This window comes from Populus nigra, chromosome 6 (genome assembly GCF_951802175.1).
Source record: "Populus nigra chromosome 6, ddPopNigr1.1, whole genome shotgun sequence".
NCBI classification, from domain to species: domain Eukaryota; kingdom Viridiplantae; phylum Streptophyta; class Magnoliopsida; order Malpighiales; family Salicaceae; genus Populus; species Populus nigra.
Genome location: NC_084857.1, coordinates 1,063,954 through 1,081,643, shown reverse-complemented (window position 1 = coordinate 1,081,643; position 17,690 = coordinate 1,063,954). Strand labels below are relative to the sequence as shown.

Sequence of the window (17,690 nt, the reverse complement as noted above, 5' to 3'; positions counted from 1 at the left end):
TGCCAGTACAATTTGAGCCAAGTAGGCTCTGCCCTTTTTACCACACGAAGGAGAGAGAGTGGCTATCCGATGGTAGGAGTTGCACCCATGACTTGGAATGCCACGGGTTCACTGCTTAACCCCGCTCCTAAACCCTTCGGTGGTACACATTTGTTTAGGATGAACGTGACAGTGTGACATGAACTGTATTTCAGAAATTTACGAGTAAATCTATAAATCATCATATCAATACAAGTCGATCAATTTTTATTAAAATAATGTTTTTTTTAAGTTAACCTAAATTGAATAAAAATAAATATAATTGGGTGAATAAAAAAAATATAATTGAGTTAAATCTATTTTACCAGAGTTTAATTTAAAACCCAATTTAGATTAAACTTCGAATTACAGAATTTAGAATTTTTAGATCAACCGATTGGCCAGGATAAATTTAATAACTTTGGTTTTCACTGCCTTCCAAATGTCAGAAAGAAAATAAGAAGTTTTGAAACACAAGATGGTAGAAGAAAATTGCTGAAGCTTGTAAATAAACAGTAAAATTCTTGTTCTGCATTCAATGAAAATACAAGACATGAAGAAATAAAAAATTAAAGGGAGGCAAGCGAGTTAGCAAGCCACTGATAAATTTGTCCAGATTTCAGACACGACAGATTCTGCAAGATTCTTTCGAGACTCTCTCTCCTATCTTCTTTGGAAGTTGAGGTACTTGATTCCGTAGGCAAAGGTGAACAAGAAGAGTAAGACAAAACCGATATGGGCAGCTGCAACGGCTCCGAGGAAGTCATATTCAAATCCTATGTTGCCTCAAGAAGCACATTTACTGGGGTTGGACTGTCTTCCGGTACCTCGATTAGTTTTTTGAGGTTGCCCACCTGATAGGTTGGCCATAGATTGTCCAAGAGACTGGAGAAGCCCAGTAGTACCACCTCCACCAGATAGGAATATGCCGCAAACTAGAGTTGTCAGGTTTCAGTTTTTTTTTTTTACAATATCCTAGATAGGCATTAGGAACTACGTAAAAATTCGTCGGTAAAACACTGTTCTGGGGACGAGGACGCCAGACAACAGGTGGCAGCAATTTGGTGGCCAAGAGTGAGAGCGACAAGCATCATCCCGTAAAGAGTGAAGTACATGAAGGCAGTGAATATGAAGAAATAGAACCACAAGAAGTTCTTAATTTCCCATGAGAACTCAATCTTCACGTAGAGCAATATACTGTAGATCACAGTTTGGATTGCAACATAAATTCCCTCTATGGCAACCTGTAAGGCACAAGATAGGATCGGTTATCCATTTATAAACGTTTTCTGGTGTCCGCAAAAATTACACCAAAGTTTTAGCTTATTTTACCTGAGCAAATGCACAAGGCAGTTTGGAGTACATTCCAGCTGCTCTTTCACGGTAGAAGACTGTTATTTCTATCGACACGATTGACATCAGGAAGTGTTGGTGGCTCCGAGGAAAATGCCAGAAGAATACATTGCTCCAAGCAAATTGAACAGGTCTTGTTACTTGTGTCTGTTGACAAGAGTTTGCAAGTGCTTAAGATGGATTCAAATATTAACATTGACAGAAATCACATTCCTAGTGCTTATCCATTGAAAACATGGCTCCATTTTCCCAAAAGAAAAATTCGGTCTATACCTTCAGAAACTGTGCAGAATACAACAACCTGACTAGCTAACGGCAAGTTTATGATGTTCTTTCAATAAGCTTTTACTTTTATTTTCCAAAAATCTCTATAAGGTTTTGAAAAATCATTTTGTTGCTTGTCATCAATGAGAATTAACAGTAAGAAGAGAATCAAATATTACACAACTTACATCTTTCGCCCTTGGTTCCAGAAAATAAGTCCAAATATAAGACCAATAGCCACTGTCATGAACAATCGCATGGCATTATATCGTTGGTTCTTCCAGTAAGACCATTTCTGTTTCAAGAAGCATGCCTTGCATTGAGTAAAGAAATCCTGCGAGTATTGTGTTGGAAAGTAAAGTTCCTCAGATCCTGTTACTGGAGTGCTTAGTTTTTCAATTAGTTCCTGATTTGACCTGTTTCAGAAAGGAAATAAACTATAAGCAATGGTCATAGTTGAGAACTAATTTAAGGAACATTGAAAGGGAGAATAAGGGAAAAAAACAAAGAGGCAGAGATTGACAGGAAAGCATGAGTTAGTAGTACGAGATTCTTACCGGTAGAGTTTAGATTTTGCATATATTTCTGCGAAGTCTACATTAAGTTGAGCTTCAACTGCAGTTGAACTGATTTCCAGCATCCATGTAGCAGTATTATAACCATCTTTGATCTTAGGAACCTCTGGTACAGCCTGAAAGATGTTGTAGATATTAAATACTGGAAAACTTGTAAAAGATTTTAGCATTTGAGAAGCAATACTCACTTCAAAGTTCAAAGTATTCTATGAGCTTGTGAGACTCGCGACCAAGGGGTCCTGCATAAGTGACCTGTCCTCCTCTCTTCATCAGTAATAGCTGCAGAAGATAAAGTGACAAAAATAAACATGAAGCGTCGTTGCTTCAAAAAAAACCAGCAGAATCAGTATATTGAATGACCAAAACATATGACAAATTGAAATAACTCATCAAAAGCTTCGAAAATATCTATGCTTGGTTGGTGAACAGTACAGACTACAGTTCGGCCTGTATCTACTGTAACTGTACGCATAACAATTGCGGAAGCTCTAGCATCAAGGCCTGATGTTGGCTCGTCCATGAAGATGATGGATGGATTAGCAACCAATTCTACTGCTATAGTGAATCACTTTCTCTGCTCAGTCGACAAACCATCTATTCCGGGAAGTCCTACCATAGATTCCTTAGTAGGTTCAGCTCAACCAAATCCATGACTTCCTCAACAAACATCTGTAGCACAAAAGATGAAAACCTGCTGATCAATATTTATGGAGGATGCAGAAATAGCCATATGCATCAGAACTAAAGCAAATAGCTAATACTATGGAATGAAATGCAATTTTCATGAAGAAAAAATACCTTTCTTGTATCCTCTTTAATTTCCTTGGCGAGACGCAACAAAGCGGAGTACAGGAGGGATTCATAGACGGTTACATACGGAGAATGGATATCATTCTGCTCACAGTAACCGCTAACCCGAGCAAAAGTTTCTTGCTTCTATGGATAACCAGAAATGCTGATACTTCCTTCAATGTACCCTCCAGTTTTCCGACCAGCAAGAACATCCATCAAAGTTGTCTTCCCAGCACCACTAACAAGTTACACCAACCAATGCTGTTAGAACACCGGGCCTGAAAACACCACTAACATCACGTAACAGCTGGAGGCAATCCTCTTCAATTCCTTGCATTTTCATTTCCTGATAAATAGAAAACCTAGATTTCATTATTATCAACAAAAAGTTCACAATCTACTTGAATGATGAACTTCTCAATAAAAATTAAACGGACATCTCATCAATGATCTTTCATGATCTTTATATTTTCTGTTGTAAGTGATAGTACAAAATAGATTAGAGATATACTTACCATAGGCACATCAACATAGTAATTCACATGATTAAATGCAAGTGACAAGGGCTGGAAGGGCAACACCATTCCTCGTTGCTTAGGCGCTTGCTCTGCAACTGCAAATGATAAGCACAAAAATGATCAAGATAGCAGTTTTGCCACACTGATTGAATAGAAATCTTTCTTGAACATGATCATGTAGAAGTTATGCATTGATAGTAAACTTATGAGTCAGCTATATGGTCTTGAGTAGTGGAGATCAAGAAAAAAAAATTATTGGTGACATGGGATGAAGAGAAACAGCAGGTTTCTTTGCAGAAAGCTGTTGAAGTACAGTACAGTCTAGTTATTAAGTTTTATTGTTAAGAAGTGAACCTTTAGAGAATTGGGCAGCAGATGCTGTAGTCATTTCTAAGGCCTTTGCTGTTTGCTTTCCAGTTGAGGATGATTTCTTCGTAGTCTCATCCTCTTCCAGAATAATGGATTTAGAATCTCCCAGAGCTGCATTATTTCAAAAAATTTATTAAAGTCAATATTAAGCTTACGTAGCCAAAATAGATCAGTATCAGAGTTGATGGCTTACGATCCAAATAAGTCAGTGCTGCTACAAAAAGGACATTAAAAACCAGAGCAAATCCTCGAAGTACCCCAATCGAAATCCAATACCAATATCATTCCATGAACATGCCTCTCATTTTCAGAAGAACCTTTCCAACAGTGGGCTCAGAAAATGCTTTGTCATGATTTGGCTGCAGCAAGGAAAGACCACTTTAGTTCAGATAACAAGAAAATAAGGCACCATGGAACAATAAATTCATTATCAAACATTGTTAAGAAGTCTTACCACACTCCATCTTTCGTCGAGAAACTCTTTGAAGACTATGGCTTTCTGTCCATGCATCATGGGAGAAATATGGTAGCCCCAGATCATCCAGGGTCCAATATTATCTGCAAAATGATGTGTAATTTTTTTTTCATGTATGTCATAAATCTAAGCGTATGCAACTACTAGAAATAGAAAATGTACAGAGACTTACTTCCTTCAGCAGTAAGATACAGAAGTGTAATTAGCAAAAGGAAAAATCATTGTCCTTTGGAAACGATGAATCCAACGAGGACAAAAACTACCAGCAGTGTAAAGGTGCCAAGGGTGCTTGACACAACTTCTGTTCTTCCAACAGCAGCAATGAAATGGAAGAGCAACAGAGCCATCTGATGCAAACTGTAGAAAGCTAGAAATTGTTTGAAAAACCTTAACATTTGAAAATATGTGTTAATGAACATGACCAACACATTAAAACAGCTCAGTTACACATCCAAAATTATTGAAAGACAGTAGTCCATGCACGTACCTGCTAGCAGCAGGAGCTAAGCCAATGGTGTAATATGTGAGCAAGATCCATATCCCAGACTCCAACAAGGAGGCAGGGATCCTCAGCAGATATATTGGTAATGCAAAAGCCCATGCTGGATAGAACTTGAAATCCCCTTGTTTGAAAAATACAGGAAGCCGAGTCATAGTCATCGCCATCTCTGCCATCCCATTAAACATAACATTAATGAGACTAAAGAACAGTGCACCATAATATTTTCTTCCTTCTTGAGCAGTGCCAACTGTCATTTCAGTTCTTAAGAACACTGTCATGGCAATGAGTGCCATGATAGTGATCTGGGTTGTCTTGAATATATAGGCAAAAGAGTTGCGCTTCATTAATAATCACTCTCTCAAAAGCATGCCTTGTAGAGTTCCTTATTGGAGATTCCATACTCATCTTTCACTAGTGCAGCAGGATGGGCTGTAGATTTATCATAGGGAATTCGAAGTTTTTCGGAGACTTTTTGGCCTGTGTAGAAAGACTTGAAACAATTCACCAACTCAAGTGTCGATACATATCGATAAGGTCCGTTCCTTTTGCTCCAGTACTGCTCTTTCTTTGATGTTACCTCTTGCAAGAAATCTGCAACTCCTTTTCTTTCTGGGCACTTGAAACCAACACTTTCGAATAACTCAAGTACATCCTCACGTGGACCTTGGTACACAATCTGACCTTCTGAGAGTAAAATTGTCACGACATCATTTCCAAAAAGGATCAGAAGAAATAAACCCTTGAGTTAAGATTTATATTTTGGTTATGTATAATTATGTTATTTAACTTTGATTTTGAATTCATTGGATGTTAGAGTTTTGAAAATTTTGTTTTGAATTTGATTGATGAATTGATTAGAATATTATAATTTAATTGTTATGGATAATAGTTTATTTAATTGATTTGAAAAATTTTGAGTAAGGATGATATTTTTGAATTATAATTTGTTTAAATGATGAATTTGAGTTAACAATTTAGATATGTCAATAGGTGATCTATGGAAAAATCTAGATTTAAGGTTCAAGATGATAAAATTTCAGTTTGATCTCTCAATTTATGAGAACTACAGTTTAGTCCCTTAACTTTTAAAAAATTATAGCTTGGTCCCTAAAGCAAATTTCGAGATTCTAGACAGAATTGAGGATGAATTATAAGCAAAATTCCAACATAGTTATGAATTTATGACATTTTCAGTTTGGTCCTCCATTTAATAAAATTACAATTTAACCCCTAAAAACCTGATAAAATATCATATTGATCCCTCGCTATAATTTGTATTAACTATTGTATTAAGATAATCAATTTATATTATGAAATTAGTTATGTTATGTGAAGAAATTTGTTTTGTTTCTATAGGTGAAAAAGTTTGTATGCCTATATGGGATGATTTTTTGCTACAAGTTGATGACTCTCCCGACTAACTAAGATTCAAATATGATGTTCATAAAGACTAACACTATCCTCTCAATTATTCGTAAAAAATAAAATTACATCTAGGGACCAACTTGTAATTTTTATCATATTTTCAGGGTTCAAATTGTAATTTTATCAAATTGGAGGACCAAAGTGAAAATATCATAAACTCATAACTACACTAAAATTTTGCCCACAATTCATCCTAAATTCTGTCCAGAATATTGAAATCTACTTCAGGGATTAGATTGTGATTTTTCCAAAGTTCAGGGACTGAAGTGTAATTTTCACAAATTGAGGGACTAAGCTGAAATTTCATCATCTTCAACCTTAAACCCAGATTTTCCCATAGATCACCTACTGATCTACCAAAATCTCTAACTCAAATTCATTATTTAAATAAACCATAACTCAAAATCATCATCCTTACTAAAATCTTCAAAAATCAACTAAATAAACCATTACCTATAATAATTAACCCATAATATTCCAATTAATTTATTAATTAAATTCAAAACAAAACAAAATCTTTAAAACCCTAATCCTCAACAAATTCAAAATCAAAACTAAATAACATAATTATACATAATCAATGTTAATCTTACCTTAGGGCTTTATTTCTTCTAATCATTTTCTCTTTACTTGGTCTTTCCTTCTCCTCTTCTTCATTCTTTCCCACTCACGGTTTCCTCTCTCAAAAATTCAGATTATTTATTTATATTTATCAAGTTATTTATTCAATTACCACAATACCCCTCATTCATTTACATCTATTTTCTAGGTCTCCAAGGACATTGTTGACTCTTCCTATCAACTCTTTCTCTGTTATATTAAAATATTACAAAAATAATGTGATAAAAAAGGTCATACGTTTCGGGTGCAGGTTGCAAAAGAGAAATTATCATGGTAACATCCAGGATACGAACCATTTGCCTCATAAATTTGACAATTTGGAAAGTGGTTGAACTGTCCAGATCAGTTGATATTTCTTCCATGAAAAGAGCTTTTGCTGGTCCAGCCAACATCTCTCCTGTAGTAACACGCTTCTTTTGTCCGCCGGATATAACTCTTCTCATATCATCATCACCCACCATAATATCAGCACAGATATCTAGTCCAAGAATCTGTTGCAGTAACCTTATAAAGCTCCAGATTCCTGAACTATATAGTAAATGGTAGAGACAGTAACTGCAAGTGAAGTTAACAAACCTTGAGAACATATTCTGTAACTAGACTTCCTGGCCTGCGATAGCTGTCGCCTTCGTCATGAATGCATCTATCTCAGGATCTGGTTTTATTCCTGCTTCCTTTTCTCTCATTCACAACTCTGCCAACAATTCGTATCTAGCCCCGACTCCCAAACAGCGCGCCCTGAAAAAACCAACGTCTCTCTGTCTGTCATCTCGCCGTGATGAAGATCATGCTGGCTTACATAAGCACATGTTCTCTGAGGAACGAACTCGTGAAATTCATGTCCACAGTCGGTGACTTTTCCTGATACCTGAACAGAAAGTTACACGTGACTAAGCCAGAATTCTGGACTTAAATCTTACATTGATAGTTCATCCAGAATTGCTAACACAAGTAAGAGACTATAAGTGGAAGCAGAAACACAGCCTGAGCTCCTTATCCCTCTTCCCTGAAAGTGCCTGCAGCAATGTAGTTTTGCCTGATCCTGGAGGTCCTAGAAGCAGGGTCATTCTGAGGAAACACGAAATAACATAAACAGAATGAATGATCTACAAAGTTCAGGCAAGCTTTATGAAGATTCAATTAGTCCAAACTATTTCAATACAGATTCATTATAGAGAGAACCAACATGAATCTGCTAGTAACAAATAAACAGTAATACTGTGAAATCACATAGATGTACCTCATTGGTTTAACGATTCCGCTGGTTGGGCCAAGAACAAAGATTATTTTACATGTTTATTTTACAATTAATGTTCAATCGGTAGATTTAATTAAATAAAATGCAGTAAGTGCACATATAGCATAATGAATTCACTCTTCACTCTTCACTCTTCAGACCTTTTTTCTGCATGCTCTACATTATTAGAATCAAATAAGTTGTCTGCGGAAATAATTAAAATGACAGGAGGAACCACCTCTATTTTGTTCACGGCAACATTCACCAGAGTTGGAAGTGCCATGGTTCCAACATATGCATCTCCTTCAACCGACAAATGCTCGAACCGGACTTCAATCCTAGGAGCGTCAATTCCCACCCTGTTTAAACAAGTCAAGGTTTTCAACAAAAGAGAAATTATTTATACTGGAAATATCATAAACAAGAGTAACCATTGAGGAAGAAAGAGCCTGACCTATCAGTCCTTTCCCTCACCCTACGAAGAAATAGCTCATTATCCTCTTCAGCAATCACAGGTAGGCAGTCTCTCGATTGCAGCCCATCTAAGCTCCTCCTCATCTTCCTCTCTCCCACTCTTTTGAAACACGTCTCCTTGATTGACCCACACCTCGTGAATACTCGCTGAGGCCCAGTTCCTTTTACTCGCTGATGATAAACTCCTCATGCTCGGTGACCTTGTGCTCAGTGACCTCGTTGACCTTGCAAGGTTATGGCTGCCAGCAAAAGCCTCAGCCATGGTTTAAAATCTGTACTCTCAAGCTATTACAAAACAGCAAGATTCCTTTGAACTATACCAACTTTGTTAGGGTGCAAGAAGAACTTGCAAGGAGGACTTAAACATATGAAATTTTCAAGACTAGGCAAATCCTGAAGCAAACCACTTGAACAATGCTTCGGTTATATTTGGAGTTGATGAGCATGTAAAAAAAGGGTGATGATGGGTTGATTTCAGAAGGCATGGTTTGTATAGGTGAAGAAGATCACAGGAAAGGCAAGATAGTGACAGAAAAGAGTATGAGGGAGTTACAAGAAAGCTGAAAGATTTTGCACAAAAGGTATCCGCAATTTTGTCAAGTAACACAAGGATGGGATTATTACACATTTTTCTATTCTATGTCTTTGTATCCTAGGAAATCAAGACAGATTCCTGGTCTTCTGACAGCAATGATATGTACCTTTGCTTGTCGTTGAGTCCCATGACTGGAAACTTGGTGCCCTCTTAGCTGACAACTAGAATTCCAAAGGGATTGGCATATCCTCCAACTCTTCAATCACTTATTATTAAAGTTTCTCTTATCAAATTTATTTATCTAAATCCCAGTCATTAGCATTAATACAAAGCAGGAATCTACCTATAACTGGTGAAGGATATGAGCAGCAAACTCCAATATCAACCCTTTTTTGTTGTCTTTCAGGAAACCTACAAACAGAAACCCCATTTTCTCACTTTGACACCCAAACTAAGAATCTAAGACACCTGCATTGGGTACTTGGCAACATCAAAAATAAAATAAAAATGCCTGCCCTGAAGACTCCTTGCTTGTCATTGTGGCAAAGGATAAGGACATCATGAGCCAAGCATCAAATTATGTAAACTCATGATCATCATGATAAAATTAAGACCTGGCTGGTGTATAAGAATTGACGATTAAAGAGACAAAACAAAAGCTATTGGACAGTCCTGGTTCTTGGCCTAACCAGCATGGAACATGATGTAAAATGAACATGCATGAACGCAAATCTTTGTCGATCGTATGACAAGAAATCAACCCCTCATAGGCGACAAGCAGCTCGTCCACTAACCTCGGACTTGAAAGAGTTTTTTTATTTATTTTTTACAATTAATGTATCCTAGCTAGCTAGATTTCATACATTGAACATATGTTCAATCGGTCTGTTTTTGTGAAATTATGGGTTTCATAAAAAAATTATTTTTCATGCCCTTTACTTTAAAAATTGCGCTTAAAACTCTTCAAATTCTAATTTCAAACCTCTAAAAATATTCCCTTTTGAAACTCTGGTTAGTCATCCAAATGTTTAATCTATCTCATGACCAATTCCATTGTTTACCCTAATACCTAGATAGCCCTAACGTATGGCCCAAAAATTGACACAATATAGACTCAGGTATTGGACGTATTGGTAGAAGTAGACGGTGATTTTTAAAAAAAATTGTGAAACTGGAAAAGGAAAACACAAGCAGATGATTTGTGCAAGGCAAAAACATCATTATAAGGCCTGTGAAAACACTCACATGATAGGCTTTCAGGACACTAACATGGACCGTTGGCTACAAGGTCCATCAAAAAGCACAGTGACTCCACTGGTTCTTCAAAACAGTGTTCCATTTTCATTTTGATCTTTTGTTTTTTTGCTTCCAAGTACCTCAAGTTTATCTCACAACATATCATGAGTAGAACCAACTACGATCCACGTTATGTCCCGGTAAGCTCCAGCCAATATCAGATTACAGCAAATGGTCGCGATCAGGGTGGTACGAACTCCAAGAAACGTTGAACAAACCATAAAAGGGGTCATGATGATTCACCTAACCAGAGCCCATTCTTCGACGAACGTAAGGCTAATATCCCTGTGTGCTGTCTACGCGACAACAGCACCAGGGATCGCAATTCAAGCCTTGACCATAAGTCCATAACTCGTGTACACTAGCTTACTTGCCGGGACCAAAGTAGAAACTTGAAACGAAAAAAGTCAGGTGTTGACAAAAAGGGACCTTTTCTCCATGTGTGACCTTTTATGTTTCTCAGGTTCAATGGACCTTTTCTCCATGTGTGACCTTTTATGTTTCTCAGGTTCAATGTCGCAAGCATAAACAGAGAGCTAAGCAAACCAGAGACCAGAAAACATCCTCAAAGTATCATAGTGATCAATATGGGAAGAGAGACTAACCTGGCTAAATTGTGAATAAAAAATGTATCCATGGAGCATGGAGAAATCAGGGTAATGAAAAATGAACATTTCTTGACCAATATGCCAAAGATATGAGATTCGCCAGTAAGGTAAAAAACATTTCCTGTAAATTTCTCTCTTTTTTTTTGAATTTTTTCCAAGGACATCAACCAAATTCCCTTGTAAAAACATTTGGCGTGAGGTTTACAGATACAGAATGTACATTCAATCAAAATCTATACAAAATTACAATACTTAGGGTTGTCCTCCAAAGGCATCAAAAACAGCAATGGGGCTGCAGTCCTTCCCGTAGTAATTATTGGTTCAACTCAATTAGTAGTAGCAACAGGAATAGCCATTTACCAATCAATCACACAATTGGGTGACAGCAACATCAGTTGAACTGGCAACAAGAGCAGCTTCAGCAATTTTAAGTGCCATTGCAGCTTTATAGGTTGCCAAATCTGCATTCTTCATGAGCAACTGAGCCCTTCTACGCTTGAGGATGGCAGCTTCCAAAGATCTCTTCACTGAGTTTTCAGCTTCTTCGATTTTATGCATGGCATTAGATCCTTCCAAAGCATCTTGTTCAGCAGCCATTGCTGTTCAGCAATAGAATTACAGATGATAAAATGTTAATTTATGATAAATGACAGTGAAGTGGGAAGCAAACCATACAGTGTAGAGACTGAACAAAAATAATTATAATATACAACTAACAAACAAAAGAATAAACCTGAGAACCAGACTACAGTAATGGCCAGGACAAGAATCAGTAAAATACATCACTAGAAAATAACTTTTTTATTCAAATTCCTGGGTATCATTTGGTATGAAAATTCTCAACACATGCATACTTGACTAAGAAATAGAGTAAGTTTAGAGATGCGTTGACTACATAAAAAAAATTCTAGAAGAGAGATCTTACCTGGCAATAGACTTGGTTGTTTGCCTCTTCCAAATTGACTGGGAGGTCGTTTGAATGACCTTCTCTTACGCAGAACAGGTTTTGGAATCACTGGGGTTTTCTTAGCTTGATGCCCCTGGTAGCAAGGACCATCAATTTTGATCAGATCAGCCAATATAGACCATTACCAGACACAATTAGCATGCATGTAAAACAATAAATGCTGCAGGAGAGAAGAATGAGAAAGTGAACAGGAACTGACATGGAATTTAAAGTTCCATCTAAATGACATGAAAAACAACTAGCAAGAACGTCATGCTAATTTTACATCAACACACCGGGAAATTAACTTTTCACAACAAGCAGGTGGTTCAGGTTCTTGTAGCCACGTCAAAGTTGATGGGTAGTTAATTGTAAGAAGGCAGAAAATGTGTCACAACATTATCTTAATTGAAATAATTTATTTTCCATTCCTTTCAATTTTTTTCACCCAAATGATGAATACTATAGCTAAATGAATATCTTTCCAGCCTATTAGCAAGGCAATTGATGCCATAGTTGTGGCAAAGGGTTATTTGAAATAAAAGCTGGGTGCTTTTGCAGGTCAATGTTTTCTTACTATGGTTATTATGATGGAAAATTTTCACAAAGTTGCATTTTTTGCAACTCCATAATCAGTTGAAATCAAAAGCAAATATTAGCAATACAAAAAATTCACTGAATAGTATTGAAAATTCTATAGCCATGCCAAGCTAACCCCTCAAATGGCTAAAACATGATTCACCGATGCAAAAAAAGTCAAGGAAAATTAATAATTATGTGTGTATGTTGTGTGAGAGAGAGAGAGACAGATAATGACAAGGTAGGTTCATGAATTTTTTTGAAACTCCTCAATCTGTACTTGATGCAAAATTTACTTTAAAGATGTTACTGAGAAGTGAAATGATAGGATATTCAATTCAAACTGCAGATATCAAAGGCTACTGTTATTCAATTCCAACTGCAGATAGGTGAGACATAACAAAACATTTACCTGGAAAACTCGGAGCAACGGTGAACATTTCTGTTTCCGTTTTTTCATCCAGTAACTGTACACAGCTTCAGCCACTTCCCTCCTACCAAAATCCTTACAGTATTTTGCTGCTGCATTCTCATCAGTGAAGTCATCTGGATTGCAGTAATATGACTTCTCAAGAGCATCAATCAATAACTCAAAGTTATCCTCTGAAAGATGATCAGATTCTGCTAAAAAGTCATTATTATACTTCTTAAGCCATTCCTCATCTTCAGAATCCATGTCATAACTTGCAGTGCTCCTCGCCAAAGCTCTAGCTACCTCGTCATTTTTAGAAGAGATGTAAGCATACGGTCTTAAAAAGGGAGCACCACCACCATTCTCATAACCTAACACTTCTCGTACTCCAGGCACAGAAATGACCTTGGAAACAGAAGCCGGAACATTGCAATCAGAGCATTCCTTGTACAATTCCTTGAAAATGAACCAGTCCTGTCGGTTAGGGAATTCTAGCTTCCAATTGTCATCCCCAGTCCAAATTATATCATGAGTGAAACGGTTGGAAGCACAAGTCCTCATACTTTTCTGTGCCAGATGGGTGTATCGGGTTAACCCATCTTTCTTCACCACGAGCACCCACTCCCTTGAACCAGTGAATTCAAACATGACAGTGGCCCCTTCTATCCTGTAACATCTGTCTGATTCGGAAACCAGTATATTTGCAGAGCAGCTAGACATATTCATGTCCTTCTTCACTCCAACTGCAGCAGAATTCATCTCTTTGATGTTTGCTGCAGGGCTGCTTCGAATTGACCTTCTAAGTTTGTTCTTAGACACAACAGAAGAGAAAGGTATACCTTTTCTTCTACTACTAATCAAATCAGAAACCAAAGCACCACTAGCTTTGTGCAGGCCAGCTATGGCAGAATTTCTAGGTCTCCCTCTCCTGAGTGAGCTCCTTCTTTTCTGAATACCACGGGAATTTAATCCATTTCTGTACTGGGTGCTTCGACCAGCTAACTTGGAAGCTCTAACAGATGGATGTACAACTGCCTTACTCCCAGAATTATCAATTTCAGGCACAGCTGTAATTTTCAGAGCAAAATCTGTTTTCATGGTCGTGCATGATTGATCTACTTTACTTCCGCTCATCATTACATCATCATCCTCATCCAACGAGTTATTTACAGGTATGGGAGACAGAAATTTAAACCTAACAAACAAACTGAGATGCATGTGCACAAAACACGAAGGAATTGAAGAAAAATCCACAGAAAACATTGGCAGAAGCTGCCTGGTCCCAAAAAACTTGCAAATTCCAATTCTATCAGCGGAAAGATCCTGAAAGAAAAATTTAGAAAGGGAGAGGGGGTGAGAGCAATGTCAGGTAAGTATATATCATTCAAATTTAAAATACCGATCAAATCCTAAATTCAAAAACTTTCTTTTAACAACAAACTAAGCTAAAAGTCACTTATATTAAGCCGGATAGAATGAGCAGAGAGATTTGACACTTTCTCCTTCAAATGGTGGACATAACCGCACAAAAGACAGCCGTTATATAAAAAGAACCAACACTCACCCGCATATATATAAAAAGAAACAACTATACAACTTGGGCAGAATACGGCCATTATATAAAATGAACCAACACTTACCCGCGCAAAATGAAGTCCATTCGAGGCAAAAACACTGCTGATTGGCTCCGACAAGAGAAAATCAGCAAGTTCAGAGAGGCTCAAATTGACCCTCTTAATATACCTCAAAACCGAACTCAAAAAACAAGACAACCCATTACTACTACTAGAACTAAAATCCTCAACTAAAACAACAAGCTCAGGAGTACACACAAGACTCCCCGAACTCTCATCATCCAGACTCCTTCGCTGCCTACGTGAAAACTGAATCCCAAACTTCTTATCCTCCGAATCTTCACTCTTTTCACCACCAAGTCTCTTCCTTTTCCTCCTATAAACAATCCCAAACTTCTTCTCACTCTTAACCCTCTTAATTCTCTTAGGCGCTGCAATGGCAATAACAACACCAAGATCTTTCTTCAGTTTATCGTCATGGGCCCACCCACTATTCTCCTTGTACTTCAGATCACTATTTTTATTTTGATTCTTCGTCTGATAGTTGTTGTCGTTCTTGATTATAGTGTGGTACCACTCGTCGCCATCATTGCTTCTCCTGAGCTTGCCATCACCAGATTCCTGCCATAAACGCCGCCCAGACCTCAACACCCGAGCCCCATCAACTCCCTTAATTACCCCAAACACCCTCGTCGTCCTCCGCAACCCCACCGACGGCATTCTCGCCGTTCGGCCCCCGTTCAGACCTACCCTAGTCTCGATCTTCTCGCTCCTCAACTCACGGAGTAACCCCGAGTCCACTCACCACCGATTCACAAAATTCACTCAGTACTCTACTGGTAAAAAAAAAAAGTTTCGGTTCTCCTTGCGACAAGGTTCACGGTCCGGATAAAGAGGAGAAAGGAGCAGAAACGTCCATGGGGCCGCTCTACTCGCTCAGATCTAAGAACAATCGACTCACTGTGGTCCAAAAGAAACTGGGTTAACTCAGACTTGACTCGGAATCAGACCCCCACACGTAAGTAGCAGACAGTATGGTCTCAAAAACAAACAACATCGTACCCCAAAATTAAAATTAAACAAAAAAACTGATTCAGATTCACAAAACATAAAAAGCCCACAAACAACCCCAAAAAAAATTCTAAAAATTTCGGAGAAAACAAGAAGAAATCTTGTAAACAAAAGATGAGGGGTCTCTTTACAAAGAGAGAAGAAAAGAAGGGTTTTCTGTAAAGAGATTGAATCTTTCTTGAAAATAAAAGAGACTCACGTAAATCCTGTTGTTTTGTTGCGGTTATTGATGGTGGTGTTTGCTTGAGGGAGAGAGAGAGGGCATTTGTGTGTGTTTCTTTCTATCTCCTGGTGGGGGCTGGCTAGGGTTTATGACTGAGAAAGAAAGAAACATGAGGGAGGGAACCAACTCACCGACTTATCACTGCCGTTGGATTGAGAGATGGATGGTCGAGATTTGTTTTAAGGATCCGGATTGTTTGGTTCGAACCATTCGATGGGTTCCGGGATTTAGAGAGAGAAGAGGAGTTTTATAGCGGAGATGATATTTTGGGATTCATGATGAAATGACTTGAATGTCCTTGATGTTGTGGATGGTTTGAGAGGGAAATGAAAAAATTCATAGTCATTAGACGTCTGTGAAGAGGGTTACGCATTTAGCAATTGAAATTAAAATTGCTTTAAAAAAATTTAAATTTTTTATTTTAAATTAATTTTTTTATATTTTTATATCATTTTAATGCATTAATATTAAAAATAAAACAAAATTTATTTTAATATATTTTCAAATCAATAATATTTTAAAAACAACCATTTCCACAATACCAAACAAGCTTTCAATTTACATTATTTTTTATATTAATATGATTGAATTTAATCAAACTAGATTATTAAAAAATTTAAATAGAAATTAGATTTTTTTTATTCAAGTTAAAATTTAATTTGGAGTAGTGTTAGATTTTAGATTGTAAATTGTTTGGGTCAACTTTTCTAATCAAGGCAGCTAAGAAATGGAGTTTTCAAAGGGTGAGAGGTCAATTATGACGAGAAATACTTCCATGAATTTGAAAGTTAAAAAGAACAGGGTGGGAAAAATAGAGAAAATTACCTAACTATTTTATAATTTAGTTGTATTTATATTTACTTTTCATGTTTTTAAAAATTATAATTTATATCCTAGATTTTACTACATGTATTGTTTATATATTAAATTATTAATATAAACTATAATTTTTCAAATCCCAAAAAGAATGATTAAAAGAGTAATTTTTCCTAAAGAACATGAAATAGGAAAATACACGTTTTGAACACACGGTGCACAGCTTTTAGTAAAACAGACGCTAGATAATGATGAAGGGAGTGTAAGAGCGAGTGAAGGGGTAAATAGTAATTTTGAGTTTAAAAGCAATATAACTCTACCAACCATACGATGAAATGAACCCACCCCGAGCTTCTTTGTGAACATCGCCGAGCATTTCTAATATTTTTTTTATTTTTAAATTATTTTAATATATTAATATTAAATATAAGTTTTAAAAAATAAAAACCATTATTTAAGTATATTTTTAAATAAAAAAACACTTTAAAATAACAGCCTCTCGAGCCCGTAAAGGAAGTCAGTCCTTGCAAATTTGGACAGCTTTTAAGATTATCCTTGAGATCAAACTTGTCAACCAGATAATTAAATTATAGTAGTCAAAAGCTAACAGTACAGGAGTAGCAGTGGCATCCTTTTGTTGGTGCTTTTTCATGGGAGAAAAGGATCATGTAATGATTTATGTTTGGTTGTGGAACAGTAAATTGTTGTCTTAAACGAAACGATAACGAAGAAAATGATTTGTGCCACTTACAAAAACATACAGATCATGATGAACTGTAGTGAGTAAAATTAAGAGGAGCAGACTGTGCAGAAGTGATGGATTTGTGATGCTCTTGAGGAAGGTGCCGAGCCGCTGCCAATGTCGCCGTCACGGGGAAACTTGCGGCAGTGACTTACGGAGCACCACTTCCACCCTAAAATATGGCTAGTGGTTTGACGAGAGCAACAGAGCAATGAGCATGACATTAGTCATCAAGCATTAACTAATCTTAATCGCCTAATCTAAT

General features: G+C 37.0%; 1 protein-coding gene and 1 pseudogene across 1 annotated transcript; both read right to left on the bottom strand.

Moving 5' to 3' along the window:
• Positions 1-500: 500 nt before the first annotated feature.
• On the bottom strand, positions 501-8,885 carry LOC133696446 (pleiotropic drug resistance protein 2-like; annotated as a pseudogene).
• A 2,280-nt stretch (positions 8,886-11,165) lies between these two features.
• Positions 11,166-16,108, bottom strand: LOC133696954 (uncharacterized). The gene is made up of 4 exons (XM_062119253.1): positions 14,640-16,108; positions 13,000-14,322; positions 11,988-12,102; positions 11,166-11,661 (listed from the first exon to the last, which is right to left on the bottom strand). Exons 1-4 carry the CDS (start codon positions 15,291-15,293, stop codon positions 11,426-11,428), a joined length of 2,328 nt encoding a protein of 775 aa, XP_061975237.1. The 5' UTR covers positions 15,294-16,108; the 3' UTR covers positions 11,166-11,425.
• Between the last annotated feature and the right edge of the window lie 1,582 nt (positions 16,109-17,690).